This window comes from Zosterops lateralis, assembly GCF_965231275.1.
Source record: "Zosterops lateralis genome assembly, chromosome: 24".
Classification (NCBI taxonomy): Eukaryota; Metazoa; Chordata; class Aves; order Passeriformes; family Zosteropidae; genus Zosterops; species Zosterops lateralis.
In genome coordinates, this window is record NC_139784.1 from 4736190 (window position 1) to 4755060 (window position 18871).

Consider the following 18871-nt stretch of genomic DNA (forward strand, 5'->3'; position numbering starts at 1 on the left):
CCAAAGAAAAATAGCCTCGTGTGCTCAATGTTAGAAGCATTTCCATGACACATTGTTTTGGAAGTCTCCAAGAAAAGAGGAAAACTAAACAAGAGCACTTAAAAGAGAGCTCTCACAAACCCTCTCCCCTACCCAAAGCTCTGGGATAATGCACTTGCCTGTTTGTGGGGTGGATGCCTCCTCTGGCTGGGGGGTGTCGAGAGCAGAGTGCAGAACTGCTGTGTTCTCTGGTGATACTGAAATCACCCAGAATAAATTTTCTGAACAATTTGAAGTGTTAGAAGGCAGGCATTCTTCATCTGCACCGGACATACAGCAGATCTCTCCTTAAACTGTGTGTGTGCTTGGACTGTACGACCAGGTATTTACCACAGTTTTTACATATTCATTACAATGAGCTGCTTATCTAAGACATAAACATCACTTTCCCAAGAACTAATTTGCCTGCATCCACCTCTTACTGGAAGTCCTTTTATGGTCCTGGAGTTTCAACAAAACGGTTCTCTGGTACTTATGTTCACTGAATATTCAATATTAAAAGTGACCCTTTCTTGAGCTTTCTCTTACCTAACTAACAGGGGGCTCCCTGAAGCAACTCCTGGGCAGGGGCAGTGTTACACCTGATCCATGCTGGAGGATCTCTGGCTGTTCCCAGCAGCTTATCCAGAGTCAGTTAGAAGGGTTGTGGAGAACTCAAACTTCTACAGATGCAGGAGATCTAAGTCCATTGCTGGAAGTGTCCCAGACCAGATTGGACAGAAACGTGTTCCTGCCCCTGGCAGCAGGTGGGACTGGGCTGGCTTTAAGGTCCCGTTCAACCAAGCCATCCCATCATTGCATGGTTCAACTTTATAGGGCCAGGTAATGTTGTTCCTCTTTTACAGATGGAGAAATGGACTCAGAGGGGGATATTGACAAGAAATTCATTTCTGTGAGGGTGGTCAGGCCCTGGCACTGGTTTCCCAGAGAAGCTGTGCCTGCCCCATCCCTGGAAGTGTCCAAAGCTGGGTTGGACGGGGCTCGGAGCAACCTGGGATAGTGGAAGGTGTCCCTGCCCATGCCCAGGAATGGATGAGCCTTCAGGTGCCTTCCAACCTGAGCCATTCCATGTTTCCTGTAGTCATTGCCATGGTTGTTTGATAGCAAAATCCATCCAGGTGAAGATTCCAGGACTCAAGTGCACATTTTTACCTGAATACTTCACTTTTATTAGTCTCTCTTAGAATACTGTACAAAGGAGTAATAAAAATATTCACACTTTATTTTAGAAAGTTCTCTACATGAGACTCCTGTATCCACAGCAAAAAGAAGGCTATGGGGAAAAAACCCTAAAACTTTGTACAGAACATTCCTTTAAAAAACCCTCCCAACTAATTCAGCTGATTTAACTGATCCAAGGAGGGTATGGACACACCAACACTCGCATGCTTAAAAGATATTTTCTAGGCAATGATAAAGCAACATAAGTCACAAGGAGGAATATTAATGTGTTAACCCACTGCTGTCCCCTCCGCGAGGGCCAATACCCAGCTTCTAAAAACAACCCAAAATTGAACAGTGATTCAAACATAAAAGTACTTGAGAATAAGTAGCCCTCCATTTAGTTTATTTTAGAGGCTTTTTCCTACAAAGGTTTGGACTGTTTGCCAGCCTGGTAGCTCTGTGAAATGACTCCCAGTTCAGGATCCCTGACTCAGGAGCATCAGGCTGGGAGGACTTGCTGGTTTTCTGTCCTGGAGCAGGGGCTGCTGTACCCCCTGGAAACGTGCGTGGTGCTGACAGTGGCTGAGGAGGCTTTGCCAAATACAAGATGGGACAGGCTGCTGCCAGTTCCTGAGAAGGCTTCCAGCCTTTCAAAAGCTTTTCTCTTTCATTCCAGAACAAAACAGAAAAGCTTAAAATACCTTCTTACCAGGATTTTTTTTCTCTATCACAGGAGATTTATCTCTCCAGGTAGGAATTTGCCCTGATCATGACACAGGACAAATGTGAGAGGAAATCTGTCAAGTGTGATGTGATCAGAATCCCACTTAAAATCAGTAACAATTACTTATCTCCTCCATACAGACACCTGTGGAAAACTCCAGTATCAAAGAAGGAGTTCTGCTCACATTTGTTTCTCCTCCCACAATGTGGCTTCACCCCTGATCTGTTCCCTGCCAGGACACATCTGACCACCCCTCAGCCTGCTCATGTTGTTCTTTCACTTCAGACTGCCTCAGCTACACCTAAGAATGGTGCTTTAATTAAAATTAACTTCCTGGTTTTTTTATTTTTGATTGATCCTAACACCTACCCTTAAGTTGGAATCTTAAGGAAGATGCAACCCGATGTGTAATTGTTCAAATACTTATTAATCATCTATAGATACTTAACTCACCACAATAGAACATGAAATATTTCTTCAACTTGCTTCTTTCCATATTTATTCTGTTTCCACTTATGTTTCTCTTGACTGGATTAACTGAGTCCAAGTTGGGTATTCCCATGGTTATTGCATGGAAAAATGCCACACCTGTGTTGTAGTAAGTCTCATGCAACTCTGGTATCTGTTGTTTTGATCATTTTTGGGAAGGAGACAAATCAAAAAACATTTATCTTTGTTGCTAGGCAGAACCTTAATTACAAGTTTCGGGCTTCAGGCTTTAGAACCTGCTTGTTTGAGAAGTTTATAATCCCATTTTCTATCTCAGTTGATCTTTAATTTAATGAAACAGGATCAGATGTCCATAGTGTCAGTGAGTACACAAGTGTTCAAACCCACAGCTGTGTTAATGCCTTCAAGGAGACTCTGGGAATTGCTGTATCTCATGAAAAAAAGCCAATCCTTTCAACTGATAATTATTCTAAATTTACAAATCTGTGATGTGCATATGCATAGAAATACCCAGCATATGTCTGTCTGTGAGGAGTCATGTTTGAAAGCATCTAGAGGCTGTTTCTGTTGCAAAAATAATTTTTTCCCACGTTTTCTATGGCAATAATTGGTTTTCTTTCATTTCCCCTGGAGATGGAAGTGGTGTCTGGGCAGACACTCAGGTCTGTTCAGCACCACAATCAGCATTTCAGGTCCAGCCTCAGCCACCCTGCCAGGACCTGCCCCTCCTTGGACCGGCCTCTCCTGCAGGAATACTGCTCATGTCTGTGTCATTTCTCAGCTGATTGATGAAATATCTCTATTTTTATCACAATTATCATTGTCTAGTAGCTTAAAGAGCCGATTAGGGTAGAGAGTACCTCAGCTAAAGCAGCAGCTCTGCTATCCTAGGTTTGAACTGCCCATCAAGGAAATTGCATATCTGTCAATACCCTGGGTCTCCAGCCAGACTCTCTTCTCCTTCTACCTGCTTCTACCTGAAACTTCCTTTTCATTTGGATTTCCACTTTTCAAACACAATAGGAAATGATTCTCCCTGCATTCCAGCAGCCCTTTGAGGTACACTCCATATTCTCCCTTCCCTGTAGCAGTCCCATAGGAAGTCTGAGAGAGTAGTGAAGCAACTTGCCTAAAATTATGCATGGAGTAGTAACAAATCTGAAATTCCCCCTTCCATCCTATGCTCAGACCATCCAAAACCTCAACACTCTCCACCATGGCCTCTAAAGCTGGATTTGCTACTGCAGGGACAAAAAAAAAAAAAAAAAAAAAATCAGGTTTAAAAGATTTATACCATTGTCAAAAAAGATGAGCCAATATAACCACTAAGACAACAAAAATACAGGTTTTTGTGGGGTTACAGGGGAAGAGTGAGGGAAAACCCATTCCATCTGGGACACAACCCAAAGGAAAATCAGGTAATTCTGATTTTCAGCAAAACAGTAAATGCTGTCTCAGCCAGGAAAGCTAAGCTTGCTTTATTTAGGTGGCAATTTTAGATGAAAAAGGCTTAATTCTGTTCCTCTGTGAAAGGATGTATCATCAGCGACCAATTAACTCCTTCTGCTGGTCAGTTCATCTGCTGCTGGTGCTGCTGCTCACACAGCCCTTGGGCATGGAGCTGAGGGACAGATTTCCAGGTAAGCCAGAAATCCAACCCTTGACTCCATGGAGAACTGGCAAATTCCAGTCACATCCACTTAAGCAACCAAGGAGCTGAAGGGAGGAGAAAAATTCCAAGAATGGCTGCATGCTTGATTAGAGCAATCAGCCCTCCTCCTGTACCTACCAATTGTCAGCCTCAGCCACACCTGTCCATGTCCATGTTCTGAGGAGCTCCATGGAATTTGTTGTCAGTCATTAAATCACCTGCCTCCAGCCCTTGATCCAAATGTCCACTGAGCCCCTGTGCACTTAAAAACAGCAGTTTGGGCTGGGGAGAGGAGTTACCTGGGCAGATTTGGGTATAAACTGAAAATAATAAGCATGATTTAGGATCTATCCACCTTTTCCCTGGACCACACGGATGGTGCTATAGGAAACCAAAACTGCAGGTCAAACTGCAGGTCATTCCCTCCTGTGCTGTTTTTAGGAAAAGAACTTCCCTTCTCAGTGGTGTCAACGATTGCAAAATAAAAATCTGTCGTTCACTTCCCCTCCCACTTCCCACCTAAAACTGGAAATCAGACCCCAAAACAATCCAGTCCTGGGAAAGTCTGGCTGTATCCCTTTGGATTTCCCTCACGTTCTGCTCAAAGCACCCAGCTTCAGGAAGGGAAACATATTTTAAAGTGCATTTACCACAGCAATAGTACCAGCACTAAAAGCTTTTCCCCTCATCCCTATCCTCATTATTCCATGTCTGGAATTGATGAGACTCTTCCCAGAATTCATCCTCGTTGTACCTCAAAGTCTCAGTGGTTTTGCATCTATTGATGACCCTGGGATAAGAGAAATCCGGTGTCGCACGTCCTGCTCCGCACTAAACTCTACTCTGGAGCTGGTTTGGATTAATTGGGCACGAGGATCCAGCATGCGGAATGTGTCTCTTGGGATCTGCGTTTAAACAGCCGCTGTGAAACCACACCCCAGTCTGCGTGGGAAGAGACAGGGCTGGAGAGGAGGAATTCCCCCTTTGCCCCGCTCCTCCACCGTCCACGCCGCTCAGTACTTGTTGATCCCAAAGATCCGGACTCCGTGGAGCTGAGGCAGTTTGGGGATCAGGACGCTCATGAGGGAGATGGTGTTGATGATGAAGTGTATCCGATCGTACTTGGTGTAAAAGCTGGTTAGAAAATACCTGGAAAGGGAGGGTGGGAACAGAGAGAGAGACAAACTGAGCTGTGGCATTCCATGTGTTTCTCTCCCAGGACAGAACGCTGATGGGTACTGGGACACGAGGCAGCTCAGCCACCCCGGAATACTCACAGGACGATGGGCATGATGGTGAGGAACTTGCGGGAGGCGGTGAACTGGACTCCATAATCCATCTGCTCCCAGTGCGTGAGCAGCCGGGCCTTGCCCTGGTCCGGGGTCTCGAAGGGGGTTCCCTTCACGGTGTGCAGGAAGATGTACATGCTCTGCAGGACACACAGCGTGAGGCACACGGGGCCCTGCAGCCCCAAAAACCCCAGATGCAGGGCAGCGGATCTGCCAGCTTGCACCCCCGCGCCGTTCCACTAGAGGGATGTGGCGCTGCTGGAAAACCCGGAGCGGCCGGGGAAGCAGGAAAAGGAGAGTTGGGAAAGGCCGGGGCAGCTCGGCTGCTCCACGTCAGGCCTCTCGCTCGGCTCCTGGGTGTGAGCCAAGGAGGCGGCGGCAAGATTACAGCCCTGGGATCTCTGTGATCGGGAGATTAGCGCCTGCCCGCTGCGGCACGGCAGAAAGCTCCCCGAAAACGTGCTGGGAGAAGGTCTGTCACCCTCTGATTACCAGGGGAACACAAGTCACAAACATTCCAGCTACACAACAGCTCCGAAGTACAGCCACTCCTGGCCTTTAAATTCCTTTTTGTCCCCAGAATCTAAAACTGCCTGGGGACACGGATGAGAAGCCAGCAGCTCCAGTTTAGGGGATTGTGGTTGTTTTTATCTCCTGAGCAGCTCCAGTTTGAGGGTTTGTGGAGGTTTTTATCTCCTGAGCAGCTCCAGTTTGGGCGTTTGTGGAGGTTTTTATCTCTCACTAGTAATAACTTATCATGAGGGTCTTCAATCCCTGTCATTTTTGTCTCTGGAATATTCCCAGGCTGAGATATTATTTAAAATAAAAGATACACAACCAGTGGCTCCCTCCCTGAAGTTTTTTTGTCCCCTGTGCCCAAGGGGATCTATGTGGGGACTTGATCTTCAGAAGGAGGAATCAGTTCCTGGACTAATCTTTTACTTTATGCAGAACAAAATCTGAGGGTTAATCTTGTTTTTTCTTAACTCTTACGAGGCCAATTCAGATTTTACCAACCCCAATGATGCCTTTCCAGTGTCTCAGGCCTGCCACAGACCCCTTTGGGAAGGAGACACAACAAAGGACTTGCCCTGCAGGAAATGAATCCCCACTGAGCAGCCTCACCAGGTGTTGCTGCCTCACCTATACCTGAGCTGGATTTAAATCCATGACCCAGAGGCACCAGTACAGGCTGAGGGCTGGAGCTTGAGCAACACACCCGGCATCTTTGGAAACACAAACAAATTGTTTCAACAGGGATCTCAGCAGATTGCTCAGAGGAACAGCTGTGCCAAGGATCCCTGCACGTGCCCCAGGCCACGCCGCTCCCTTACCAGGTTGTGGATGATGTTGGTGAGGGTCCAGACCACGGGGACGCTGAAGAAGGGGATGCTGAGCAGCACGACGTGCAGCAGCCCGATGCCCAGCACGTAGGACAGCCAGATGCCGCGGCTGTTCATCACCCGCGTGTTGGGGTTCACCTCGCTGTGCGCCGTCCCCACGTTCATCCTGCCTCTCGTGGCTGACGGGAGCCCCTGGAACAGGAACACCCAGGTCAGAGCGCGGATCCAAACTGCACCAGCCAGTTGTCCAAGCAAACCCAAAATTCGCTGTTTGCTATAAAAATCCCGAGGCAGTTCCCTCCTCTGCCCCTCGTTATTGCCATTCTTAGAGCTGACGTCGCTAACTCCGGGAGTGGTTGAGATTTGGGAATTATGTGTGGGAAGCTTGTCTGTGACAGAAGCTTCTTGTGATTTGAGATGTTTTCCTGGAGCTGAGGTGTCGAGGTTCAATCCCACGATTTGCCTGACAAAACTCAAACCGATACTTTTAAGCACTTTTATATCCTCATCCCAGTGTTAATCATGGAAACAGCACAGGAAGCTTTCTGCATGTTTATGGAGTCAGCATGCCTTAAACTTGGGAAGGGTAACAGAGTATTTGCAGAGGAAAGGCTCTGTATCAACAGATCTCCTAATTAATTTAACTAAACTAACAGGGTTCTGCACAGCTCCGGAGGTTTCCTGGTCTCCTACTCTGCCTCACATGTTCTGCCTTCAGATTTACAACTTACAGAGGGGGAAAAAAAGAGGAACAAAAAAAAAAAACTGCCCCTCAGGGAAGGAATGAGATTCTTCTTGAGGAACTTAAAAAGGGAGAGATAACAGCGAAAAGTGCCTTGGGAGATGTTTCAGGAGGAAGAGCTGTGGAGGAGGTAGCCCTTCCCCTACCTGGAAAGAACAACTGCCACGTAGGAGGAGCACAAAGATGGTTTTCTGGACAATGCCAGGAAGGAGAGGAAGCAAAGAGTGTCATCCTCTCAGAGCAAGTCCTAGGAGTGGTGCCCTTGAGACAGTGAAGGTATCAAGTGGCTTTCTGGACTGACACAGTGCCAGTGGCAGCAGGAGAGCTCTGGCTCATGGTATCCAGGGATTACAGAAAACAGCACAAACTAAACCCACTGTAAAGCTGAATGTCTTCACACCAAGATCAGGAAAATTCTTATGTAAAATCATCTTTGTGTCTCACAGAAGAGGAGTTTGATGAGATGATCCAGTTCATCCTCCTTGGCTACAGCACCCCACAGTGAAGGCTGTTTCCTGATGTCTGGCCTCATGGCTTTGCTCTTGCTTCCCACAGCTGGAAGCCGTGTTGCTGTTCCCTCCAGCTCTCCGGAGGCGAGCCCGAGCCAGATCCAACATCACACTCTCCTCACTGCCAGCTGTTCCCAGCTCCCTCGTGGAGTGCTGGGCCTGCCTTGTCTGAGGAGCTGGCACCATCCCCACTCCTGCCCAGGGCTGGGATTCACAGCCAGCCTCCAATCCACAGCTCTTGGAATGCTCCAAGTAACTCCCAAACCTCTTCCATGCACACAGGCAGCTGTTGCTGCAGATCCTCACCTCACTCTATCAGGGAGCTCATACTTGGAGAAGGATTTTGTTTCCAGGAAATAGGCTGCAGGTCTGCGGGGTGCTCAGTCCCCTGTCCACCTCCCAGCTCATCATCTTATGGATATTCCAGAGAAAACCCAAAGTTTGATTTCGAAACAGGACTGACAGCCAGAGTTCAGCACTTCACCCCTGGCAGTGGGAGCAGCTCTGTGCTAAACCTGCTGCAATTCCCAAGAGCTCTCAGAAGGAAAACTGGGGGTTGGGGTGAAGCCTAAATGACCCAAAAAGAGTCAGATTGTTACAACAACAAAAAGCAAAACACCCTATGGAACGTGTAAACAGGAGTGCTGAGTGCCAGACATGGGAAATAGTTCTCCTGGATGTTGGTGAACACTGTCCAGTCCTGGGAGGAGCTGGAGAAAATGAGCAGAGGTGTAGGAAAAATATGACCTGCAAGGACAGCTGGAAGGAAACAGGCTTGTTTAGTCTGGAGGATGCTGGAGACAGGCGTGAGGAACAGTCGGATGCTCCACAGAGAGAGCTGTGTCTGTGGGATTCCAGCTGTGCAGCAGGAGGAACCACAGGGCTGAGTCTTGGAACAATGTGGAGGTGCAGGAGGAGGGATGTGGGAAGGGACTGCCCACAGAAAGGGATCTGTGCTCTCGCTGGAGGCCTTAAAATCTAGTTTCATCAGCAGTTAAAACCCCTCTCTCCAGGAGTCTTTCCTGATACTGTTATCCAAGGGCTGTGGAAGCTCCCTGCAGCCAGAGATGGCTGGTGCTGGTGCTGTGGAATTTCCAACCACGAGTGTAACTTCCAAAAACTAAGGAACAGCTTGGACTTGGTCTCCTCTACAAGTGAGAGCAGCTGAAGACCCACAGCTGGATGGGAAAGGGCACAACTTGGAAGCTGTATGTGAAGCAATTCTCCTTCCTATGCCTCAGTTCCCCTTCCTTGTAAAATAAAGAATTAGAGGGGTGTGATGCTGGAACATATGAGAGGTTAATTCATTCTTGCAGGAGATACCAACACACCAAGCACTCAGTGCTGCAATGAGGGTGATTCCACATCTCCAACTTTGTCCTTCTCCATCTTAACTATTTCACCAGCTCTGCCCTGGGCTCTGCAGCCCTTGGCCCAGCTCTCCCAAATTTCAGATTGCACAAGCCTGGCTGAGGGCACACGAGCTCCCAGAGCTCTGTCCCTACCCCCACATCCCATGTTTGCTTTCTAAATCCACCCCAGGATTTGTTCACTTGCAGGACAACGAGGCACAGCCCACCATGGGAAGGATTCCCAGAGCAGCTGCTGCCAGGCTTTGCTTTCCCACTCTTCTATGGGACATAAAAGCCTGAATGTTGCACCAGGCTGAGAGTGAAGGTCAGGGCTGTGCTGACATTGGACAGTGGCCATCCAAGGAGGGGAAAAGTCAGAGCTGTGGCCAGTGACAAAGGGCACAATGTGATGGTGGAGCTGAGCCCTCCCTCTGCCTCATCCTGCCTGTCCTGCTCTCTATCCAGAGGCAGCTCCTTCCTCACCTTTGTCCCCAGAGGAGTGTGACCATCATCTGTTCCTCTTCCTTTGCTTAACACACGGACTTGATGATCCTAAAGGCCTTTTCCATCCTAAATAAATGATCCCATGACTTGCCAGTGCTGTGACCCTTCCCCAGGGATTTCAGGATCATGCTCTGATCCTGGCACTGCTGCAGGACCTTCACTGGGCTGCTGAGGGAAGGAGGGCTCAGGGCTTATCTTGTCTTGAGTGTTCCCAGACTGCAAGGTGATGATGATCCCACGGGTCACGGATCCCAATCTCTGGCAGCAACAGCTGCCACCTCCCAAACAAATCCTTTAAACCCTTCTTTGCCGCTGGCAAGGGATGAACCGGAGCGGGGAGGACACGGGGGCCGCTGGTGAACTGGGCTGTGCTGGGTGAGAGGTGAGACTGGGAACACAATGCTCCGTGTCCCTCCAGCCCCGGGCCGTGTTGGACATGTCTGAGCCCCAGCACGGTCCGGTTCCTCCTCGGGGTCCCGGGGCTGCCAGACCCCGGAGGGGACCCGGGGAACGCGGGGACACGTGTGGCCGGCCCCGGCTGGGGGCGGATCCTGCCGCCTCGGCCTTTCCTGGGGGATTTAACGGGAGATCTCGGACACGAAGAGAAGGCCGAGGTTGGGCTCCTCCGGGCTCAGTGGAGTCCCAGACCCACTTTCCTCCCCGTTTTCCCGGGACGGGATGGTGCCCCGGGGGCAGGCCGGGGCAGGACCCGCTCGGGGCCGGGCTCTGCACAGCGCGACCCCCCGTGGGGACCCGCATTACCCAAACAGACCCCCCCATTCCCCCCGCGCCGCTTCCCAGCTCCATCCCAGCCCCCGCTTCTCTCTTTTGGAGTGTTTTCCTCTCGGGCCGGGCCCATGCTCGGCACCTTTCCCCGGCCCCGCCGCGGGGCTCGGCCGCTCCCCCCCGGTCTGGGCTGATCCCCCGGTCCGGCCCCGCGCCCCCGGCCCGCACTCACCGCCCCCGCCCGCTCCGGCCCGGCCCGGCCCGGCTCCGCTCGGCTCCCGGGGCTCTCCCGGCGCTCTCCCGGCAGCCCCCGGGCCCGCCCCGCGCGGCACGCCGGGAGCTGTAGTCCGGCAGGGCGGGAGAGGCGGGGCCGCCACGGGAACGGGAACGGGCGGGGGCGGGGCCGGGGCTGCACAGACCGCCCGCTCCGCTCACGGCGGGTCCCACCTCGGCTGGGGGCGTCCAGCCTGCCCGGGGAGGGTGGGCTGCCCCCGCCGTTCGGGGAAATCCCAGGTTTGCAGGAACACCGGGGCACTTCCCGAAGGAACTGTGCCTGACCCATCCCTAGAAGTCTTTGAGGCCGGGTTGAACGGGGCTTGGAGCGGCCTGGGATAGTGGAATGTGGTTTTTAAAGTCCCTTCCCACCCAAACCACTCTGATTCCGTGATGCCGTGACAATCCCGGCGGCAGCGTTGTGCAGACAGCCCGGGCGGGCCGGCAGCGCTGCGGGACACCGGGCCAAGGTCGGGGCTGGGAGCGAGCGCGGGATTCCAGCGCTGGAGCGCGGGGGAGACCATCTGGCTCCGCTTTTGTTTGCACAACCATCAAAGCCCATCGCGTGGGGCTGGCACGGCCCACGGCTGCCGCAGCCATCTGTGCAGGGCCCTGTGTGTGCCTGTGCCGGCTCTGCCAGCGGCGGAGGGGCAGCGCCGGAGCCGCTTTGGGCTGCAAACGCCCTGCCCGGAGCCGAGCGGAGCCCCTGGGGGTGTGCGGGGCCCCTGGGGGTGTGCGGAGCCCCTGGAGCTGTGCGGAGCCCCTGGAGCTGTGCGGAGCCCCTGGAGCTGTGCGGAGCCCCCGGAGCCGAGTGGAGCCCCTGGAGCCGAGTGGAGCCCCTGGAGCCGAGCGGAGCCCCTGGAGCTGTGCGGAGCCCCTGGAGCCGTGCGGAGCCCCTGGAGCCGAGCGGAGCCCCTGGAGCCGAGCGGAGCCCCTGGAGCTGTGCGGAGCCCCCGGAGCTGTGCGGAGCCCCGGGAGCTGTGCGGAGCCCCCGGAGCCGAGCGGAGCCCCTGGGGGTGTGCGGAGCCCCTGGAGCCGAGCGGAGTCCGAGCGAGGCGCTCCCGCTGCCCGCGGCCACAGGCGACTCTGCCGGGGCCACTCGCAGCCCCCGGGGGTTCTGGTGTTGGCCCAGGTGGAGTCACAGCGATGTCGAGGTTCCCTGAGCCCCCCTGTGCCTCTGCCCTGAGCTGTGTGTCCTGACCGCGCCTGCATCCCTCCTGTCTCGGCTCCGGCCGCACATCTCGACAGGGCACCCGGGGCTGCCCGGTGTCACCCGCTGCTGGCAGGGCACGGGGTCAATGCCGGAGCCAGAGCTCAGCAGTGTCTGCCTCCTGCCTTGGGCACGGAGAGACGTTCGTGTGGGATAAAGCAGTTGAAAGGCCACTGACTGTCACCGCGCTGTCCTGCCCGGCTCCGCGGTGCCCCTGGGCCGGGCGCGGTGCGGGGATGCCGCGGGCGGGGGCGGGGGATCCCGCGGGATCCGCTCCTGCTTTGCAGGAGATCCACGCACGCACAGCAGGCTCTATTTTTATCCCGCTCCTGCCTGAGTGAGCAGCTCCCTGCGTGGTGACATCCAATTTAGCAGCTTCCCCGCACCCCGCTGGCTCCGCACGTGAGGGGGAAGCACAATGCAGCAGCTATTTTTAAACGCCCATAAATATTCATCGCTCTCCGTGATGCAGCAGCCGCCGCTGCCGCTGGAGCGCGGGGGGGACCCGACCCGCTCCCTGGGCTCCCCGCACCGCCTTCATCCGCCCAGGGAACCCCTGCACCGGGGGCGGGGAGTTCCCTGGGGGGATCCGGCCCCATCCGCGTTCCCTCCGTGCCCAGGGGGCTGTTCCCGGGTGGATTCCCGGGCCTCGTTCCCTCCCAGCCGCTGCCGGTGCCGGGCCGTGCTCAGCTCCCGCCCTGCCGGTCGCTGCCCGCTCGATGCCGGTTATATTTAGCTCGGTGGTGGCAGCACGAAGCCGGTGCCGGCTATTTTTAGCCACCCTGCGGTGGGAAGGGTCCGCGTGGGTCGTGCTGCACTGCAGGTTTTGTGCTGGTGGGTGCCGTGTCCTCCCCGAGGGACCCCCGTGGGGCCATTCCCGCTGCCGGGATCACCCACCGCCTCTCGGGGTCCCTGTGAGCCTCCCTGTCACCCTGGCCCCTCTGCCCCGTCCCCCGGTGGGTGGCTGTGTCACCGGAGCCGCCACATCCCAACACGCCCCCCCATCCCGCTCCCGCGGCGTGCAGCAGCTCCCGGCGGCGCCGGGGTTGGCGATGGGCAGCGCGGGGCTGCTCCGGCCCGGCCGGATGGGGAGATGCCAGAGAAGTGCTCCAGAGCACCAGCTGTGGCTGGCGGCTGCTGCCCGCCGGGCTCCCGGGGTGTCCCGGGACAGCCGTGCCCGGTGAGCCCGGCACCGGCCCGACTTGGCCACGGGCATGGAAACATCAAAAAGACCCCTAAGATCATCAGCTCCAATCAATAACCAAGCACTGTCACCTTCATCACTAAACCACGTCCCCAGGTGCCACATCCACATGTTTTTTGAGCATTTCCAGGGTGCCAGAGCCAGCAATGGCCTGAGCCGGGGGAGCGCGGGGGGCGCGGGGGAGTGCGGGGTCTCTGGGGAGGATCCGTGTCTCCTTTGCCGTCAGGTTCCCTTTTCCTAATTGAGGCGAGATCCAGACCAGGCACCTTCTAAACGGTTTATCCTCCCCCAGCAGCAGCGGGAGAGCGGCAGTGCCCGGGCCGGGCTGTCCCGCCCGGAGATCCGGGACCGGGCAGCGAGAGCCGCGTCCCCTCCCGGCGGCCCCGGGCCCGGTAACGGCGGCCGCTCTCCAAGGTGCTGAGCCACCCTCCCCGGTGATCCGGGAGCCCGAGCCGCAGCCCAGCCCGGCCGTCCCCGGCCCGGAAAGCCGGAGGCTGAGCTGGGGACCCACTCCGGTTCCCCCGGATCTCGCCCCGCCCGGTGCCGCCGCCGCGGGTCGGGTTTCCCCGAGTAAGCGATGCCGGGGCGGGGCGGGGGGGCACCGTCACCCCGCCAGATGGGAGTAGGGGCGTCCTGCTCCCCCCGAAGAGCTAGGGAGGGGGTGAGAGGATTCCTGGGGGTTGCGGGGCAGCACCGGGGGGCGCCGAGGTCCCGGGAGGGCGGGCGGGCTCCCACCGGTGTTCGGCGGGGACACGGCGGGGCGGAGGCCATGGAGTGCCCCGGGACACCCCGGCACCGGCTGCTCCCGGCCGGGGGTCTCGGCAGCTCCTCACTGGGGCTCCCCGGTGTCTTCCCGAGCCTCCCTGTCCGAGGACCCGGGGCAGCGCTTCTCCCGTGGGGCAGGAGCTGGGAAAGGCTCCAGGCGCGGGGCCGAGGGTGCTCGGCGCTGCACGGCCCCCCCGGCGGGGCGGGCCGGGGGCGGGGAGCCCCGGGGAGGCCCGGGCGGAGGATCCCGCCCACCGGCCCCGCCGCCGCCGCCGCCGGCTCCGGGGCCGCCGCGCTGCGCGGGGCGCGGCCGCTCCGGCCCGGGGCGCGGGGCCGCTCCGCCGCCGGGGGCTGCACCGGCAGGTGAGTCCGCACCGGGACCCCCGGCGGGGCGGGAGGCGGGGAGGGGAGGGGAGGGGAGGGCCGGCAGCGCCGCGCAGAGCGCAGCTCCCCCCGGGGAAGCACCGGGGCTTCCCTCGCCTGCGACGCCCCCGGTGCCGAGCGGGGCCGGGGGGATTCCCGGGCATCCCCGGGCTCGCGGAGAATCCCGGAGTCCGCACCGCCCCCGGCTCCTCAAGCGCATTCCCTGGGGCTGGCGGGAACCCCGGGGTCGGGCTGGGGATCCTCTCGCCCTGCTGAGGACTGGGAACCCGCGGTGGGGCAGGGGCTGGCTGGCTGCGGTCGCTGCCGTGCCTGGTCCTCACCCCACCCGCTGGGGTGTCCCGGTTCCGTGGATGAAGCAGCTCTCCCCGGACACCGGTCCGGCTCATTCCGGTGGTTTCCCGGGCAGCGGGAAGAGGGTACCAAGGGGCTGTGTTTGCCCCAGGTTACCTCTGGAAGCCTTGGGGGGCTGGTGCAGTGTGGGGCTCCGGGATCCCAGTGCCTTTGGTGTGCCCTGAGCTCTGGTTCCCTCCCAGGACCCTCCTGGATCCGGGGCTCCGGCAGTGCAGGGTCAGCTCTGCACAGGTGTGACCTTGGGCTGTGGCGTGGCAGGGCCGTGACAGTGCCCGGCACTCACCTGCCTGTGCTGTGGGGACCACCCTTGTGTGGCCACCCCTGCACCTCACCGAGGAGCCCCGGTGAGCGCCCCGGGGGGGGTTTGCCGGTGTTGGGTGCTCCGGGGAGCGCCGGGACCAGCAGGCAGCTGTGCTGGTGGCAGCTCGGGGCTCCCTCGGCACTGAGCTCTGCCTGACACAGACGCCTGTTAGCGCCAGTGGCTTTGAGTGTGGAATGGTGGGAGAGCACCCGGATCCTGCCTCCAGAGCTCCGCTGCCACGGCGGGCACAGGGACAGGCCGGGACCCCCGGACGTGGTGGGACCCAGGGCTGGGGGAGCCGGGCAGCGCTCGGAGCGCTCAGACACTGCCCTTATCTGCTGCCACCACCCTGGGAACTCGTAGCACGCTCAGGTCCAGTGAATTTCCTTTTTCTGTTTTTGTTTCTTTCCTGCTGACGCTTTTCCCCTCCGGAATCAAGGGCTGGATGGGGCCCATGGTTACGGGGCGGTGTGAGCAGCCCGACCCCACGGTGGGGTGGCAGTGGGCAGAGCAGAGCAACAACCAGCACCCACCTGTGCCGGTCCCCTCGGAAGGAGAAAACCCGCCCCATGTGCCCCGGGCGCTCCCGGAGAGCGGAGCCGGGAGCAGGAACCTGCTCAGCCTCTGCCTGTACATGTTTTCCGTGGCATTCCCCGGGGAGCGCCTGCAGCGGCCGCTCGCCCGGAGTCGGGGCTCGCTCTGTGCGTCCTCCGGCCGCCGCAGGATGCATCGGCCTCCTGCGAGCAGCGACCGCGGCGCCGTGACCTTGGCAGGGCGGGAGCTCACCCCGCCTCTGGCTCAGCCCGAGCGTCTCCGGTTGTTAGAACCCAGCTGCCGGCGCAGGAGACGTGCCCAGCCCCTGGGGCCTGATCCTGCCTCGCAGGAGCCTAGAGCGAGGTGATGGCCGGGCATGGGGGAAAGCGTGAGCCATGACGGCTGTCCTGGTCTCCATCCTTGTCCCTGCTTAGTGGTGAGGGTCAGATGTGGCGCTCACAGCCAGTGCAGAGACAGTTCTGCCCCTGTCTCCCCTAGCCTGACACTGTCCCCTTGTTGTCCCTGTCTCAGATGTGCCAAGGCCAGCTGAATCCACTGTGGGTGTAAGGAAGGCAGTGCAGCTCCATGACTGCGGCACGGGGGGTTCTCCTCTGCCCCATCACCATGGGACTGCTCCTGCAGAGCCTCTTCCTCCTCCTCCTCCTCCTCCTGGGCTCCTGCCTTCACCCAGCCGCTGCCTTCCCCAAGGGCTGTTACCCCTCAGAAGAGGAGGGGCTGAAGACCTTTCGCTGCAGCAATGCTCAGCTGACTGAGGTCCCCAGAGACATCCCCAATGACACCAACAAGCTCTACCTGGACTCCAACCAAATCCCCTTCCTGCCTCGTGATGCCTTCCGGGACCTGCCGCTCCTGCTGGAGCTGGATCTGTCGCACAATGCCATCGCCAGAATCGAAAGTGGGGCTTTCCAGGGCCTGGCAGAGCACCTGCACTCCCTGGACTTGTCTTCCAACAGGCTGGTGTCGGTCAGCAAAGACACCTTTAGCAACCTGAAGGCCAAGGTGAACCTGTCCAACAACCCGTGGCTGTGTGACTGTCGCCTGCAGGAGCTGATCCGTGCAGTGGAGCTGGCAGCCGACTCCTCGGGGGGCGTCGTGTGCGAGTCCTCCACGCAGGAAGAGCACGTTGGCAAAGCTTTCCTGCAGGTCATCGCCGACACGGACCTCTGCAACGTGTACAAGAAGACCACAGACATTGCCATGCTGGTCACCATGTTCGGCTGGTTCGCCATGGTGATTTCCTACCTGGTCTACTACGTGAGGCAGAACCAGGAGGACGCCCGGCGGCACCTGGAATATCTCAAGTCACTGCCCAGCAAGCAGAGGCGATCAGAGGAGTCGTCCACCATCAGCACCGTGGTGTGAGGACCAGGATCCTGCAGGACATGGGGACATGTGGAGCTGGGGACAGGCCACTCCAGGAGGTCATCACAGCTGCAGAAGCTGTCACCAGCCACTGGCACCGCACAGAGATACTCGTGGATTTGTTCTGTTCTCCTCCCAGCAGCAGCAGTAACAGCTGATGAGTCCCTGGCTCTGGAGGCTGAGGTCAGGGATGGATATCAGCCATGAGAATGGAGGATCTGCAGTATCCTCCCAAGTTATGGAGGACTGGAGCAACCCAGAAATGGCATCCGGCCATTGCTCCAACTGGCCTGGACATTTGGACATCATCTAAAACATTTTATATTTCCTTTGCAGAGATCCCTTGGGGCATTAATGGAAGTGGTGTTTTCATCTCTCCCCGGCTCACCCTTGGCTGTCCAAGGGATGATCCAACAGCCCAGGGCAGCCTGGGCCTGGCTCCCTGCTGGGAGGGCAGTGGGGAGGAGCAGTACAGGTGCAGGCCCAGTGCCCTGCCAGGTCACTGGCCCTGGAGGGTCACGGGCTGTGACGGCAGCCAGTGGGACCAAGAGGTGGGGCAGGGGGTGGGGACACGCCGGCTGGTGCCACCCCATCTTCCGTTTCATCTCCCTGCCCCTTTCCCGGGACTCTCAGGCCAGGTGGGGCAAGGGGTATGGGAGAGGTGTACACTCAGACAAGGTGTAGCTGATGGGCAACCCCAGGGCCTTTCCTCTCAGAGCGTGGGGAATGAGAACCAAATGGGGAATGAACTCCCTGGAGCAGAGCCCTTTGGGGCTGCTGAGGGATGTGGGTGCTGATGGAGGGGCAGCTAGGTGTCCTGGCAGTGGGTCCAGCCCCTGCTGGGATGTTGGGGGAGCAGGTTTCCCCTCGGTGCTCTCGGGGACCATGTGGGAGGGTGTTTGCAGCACCCTTGGCCATCTGCTCGTGTCACTGCCGGAGGGGAGCTCCCACCTCACAAGCTGCTGACCGGTCACTGTGATGGGAAGTGGGATGGAAGGAGCTGCCACAGCTCCTCCCTCCTCTCCCCACTCCCGCACTGCTGTCAGGAGCCTGAATCTCCCCTAAAATATCCCAAAGTTCCCTCTTGACACTTCCAGTAGTGGGCTGGAGGTTCCTGGTGGTAGTGGTGGAGGTGATGCTGAGCACAGAGCTGGCAAAGGCGAGGGTCAGTGCCCACTTTTGGGCATGCAGGGTTCAAGTGGCAACTTAGAGCAAAGCCAGAGCAGCCCCAGACTCTTCCACCTGCCTGTCTGGTCTCTGGGACATCTGGTTTTGCTGATTTTGGCCTTTTTAAAAACCAACCAATGTAAAATTGCCTTAATTCACCAAGAGCACCAACCAAAGCTGCTGGAACCTCCTCTGTACCGGGCCAGACCTGCCTTGTTGCCTGGCCTCGCCTCAGCCCCTGGTGTGGGCAGCGCATTTTGGCGCAGGCAGAGCTCCAGCCCCAGCTGCTGCCTGTGCCCTCATGCCCCGGTACCGGTGGGAGCCGTGGGACTGAGCCAGCCAGGAGCAGGGCCCGCGCCCTTCCACAAGTGCCTAATTCCAGCACAGAGCAGGAGCTCTGCAACGCACAAACACCTCAGCCCCAGCTCCCATCTGGGCGTCCCTGCAGCCCCACGGCAGCTCCTTCCCCCTCTACAACCGGCTGAGGAGAAAACGGGCTGGGGGGGACCGGACTGAACCCCCCCAGGCTGCTCCCCCCAGGCCACCACTTGTGCCCGCAGCATGGGGGATGCCGGGACCACCCGGCCCATCCGTGTTTGGGTTACGGCACATTTTAGTTCTTTATACGACAATAAATTTGGCTTTTACTTTGGAGCCATTGGCTAGTGTGTGCTGATGTGTCTGTGGGTCACAGGGCTCTGGTGACGTTGCGGCTGCAAAGGAAGGACAGCCGATGTCTTTGTGGGCAGGCGCCTGCAGAAACAGGACACCCGTCCCTCCGGTAACCCTGCCCCAGCCTTCAATAA

General features: G+C 57.4%; 2 protein-coding genes across 4 annotated transcripts; one reads left to right on the plus strand and one right to left on the minus strand.

Moving 5' to 3' along the window:
* Positions 1-1186: 1186 nt before the first annotated feature.
* On the minus strand, positions 1187-10796 carry ORMDL3 (ORMDL sphingolipid biosynthesis regulator 3). Of its 2 annotated transcripts, none has more exons than XM_083877349.1 (4): positions 10726-10796; positions 6652-6852; positions 5306-5457; positions 1187-5177 (listed from the first exon to the last, which is right to left on the minus strand). In XM_083877349.1, exons 2-4 carry the CDS (start codon positions 6823-6825, stop codon positions 5042-5044), a joined length of 462 nt encoding a protein of 153 aa, XP_083733475.1. In that variant the 5' UTR covers positions 6826-6852; positions 10726-10796; the 3' UTR covers positions 1187-5041. The 2 variants fall into 2 exon arrangements, with proteins under 2 accessions (XP_083733475.1, XP_083733476.1); XM_083877350.1 differs by lacking the exon at positions 10726-10796 and adding an exon at positions 9747-9862.
* On the plus strand, positions 10107-18693 carry LRRC3C (leucine rich repeat containing 3C). 2 transcript variants are annotated; one of them, XM_083877347.1, is made up of 2 exons: positions 10107-10149; positions 16047-18693. In XM_083877347.1, exon 2 carries the CDS (start codon positions 16101-16103, stop codon positions 16896-16898), a length of 798 nt encoding a protein of 265 aa, XP_083733473.1. In that variant the 5' UTR covers positions 10107-10149; positions 16047-16100; the 3' UTR covers positions 16899-18693. The 2 variants fall into 2 exon arrangements, with proteins under 2 accessions (XP_083733473.1, XP_083733474.1); XM_083877348.1 differs by lacking the exon at positions 10107-10149 and adding an exon at positions 14254-14308.
* Positions 18694-18871: the final 178 nt, after the last annotated feature.

Excerpts from the sequence above, each read along its gene's own strand:
- ORMDL3 (XM_083877349.1), bottom strand. The coding sequence starts at position 6,825 with ATGAACGTGGGGACGGCGCACAGCGAGGTGAACCCCAACACGCGGGTG. Across the intron at positions 5,458-6,651 it reads CCAACATCATCCACAACCTG|AGCATGTACATCTTCCTGCA; the intron begins GTAAGGGAGCGG and ends TGTGTCCTGCAG. Across the intron at positions 5,178-5,305 it reads ACCATCATGCCCATCGTCCT|GTATTTTCTAACCAGCTTTT; the intron begins GTGAGTATTCCG and ends CTCCCTTTCCAG.
- LRRC3C (XM_083877347.1), top strand. The coding sequence starts at position 16,101 with ATGACTGCGGCACGGGGGGTTCTCCTCTGCCCCATCACCATGGGACTG.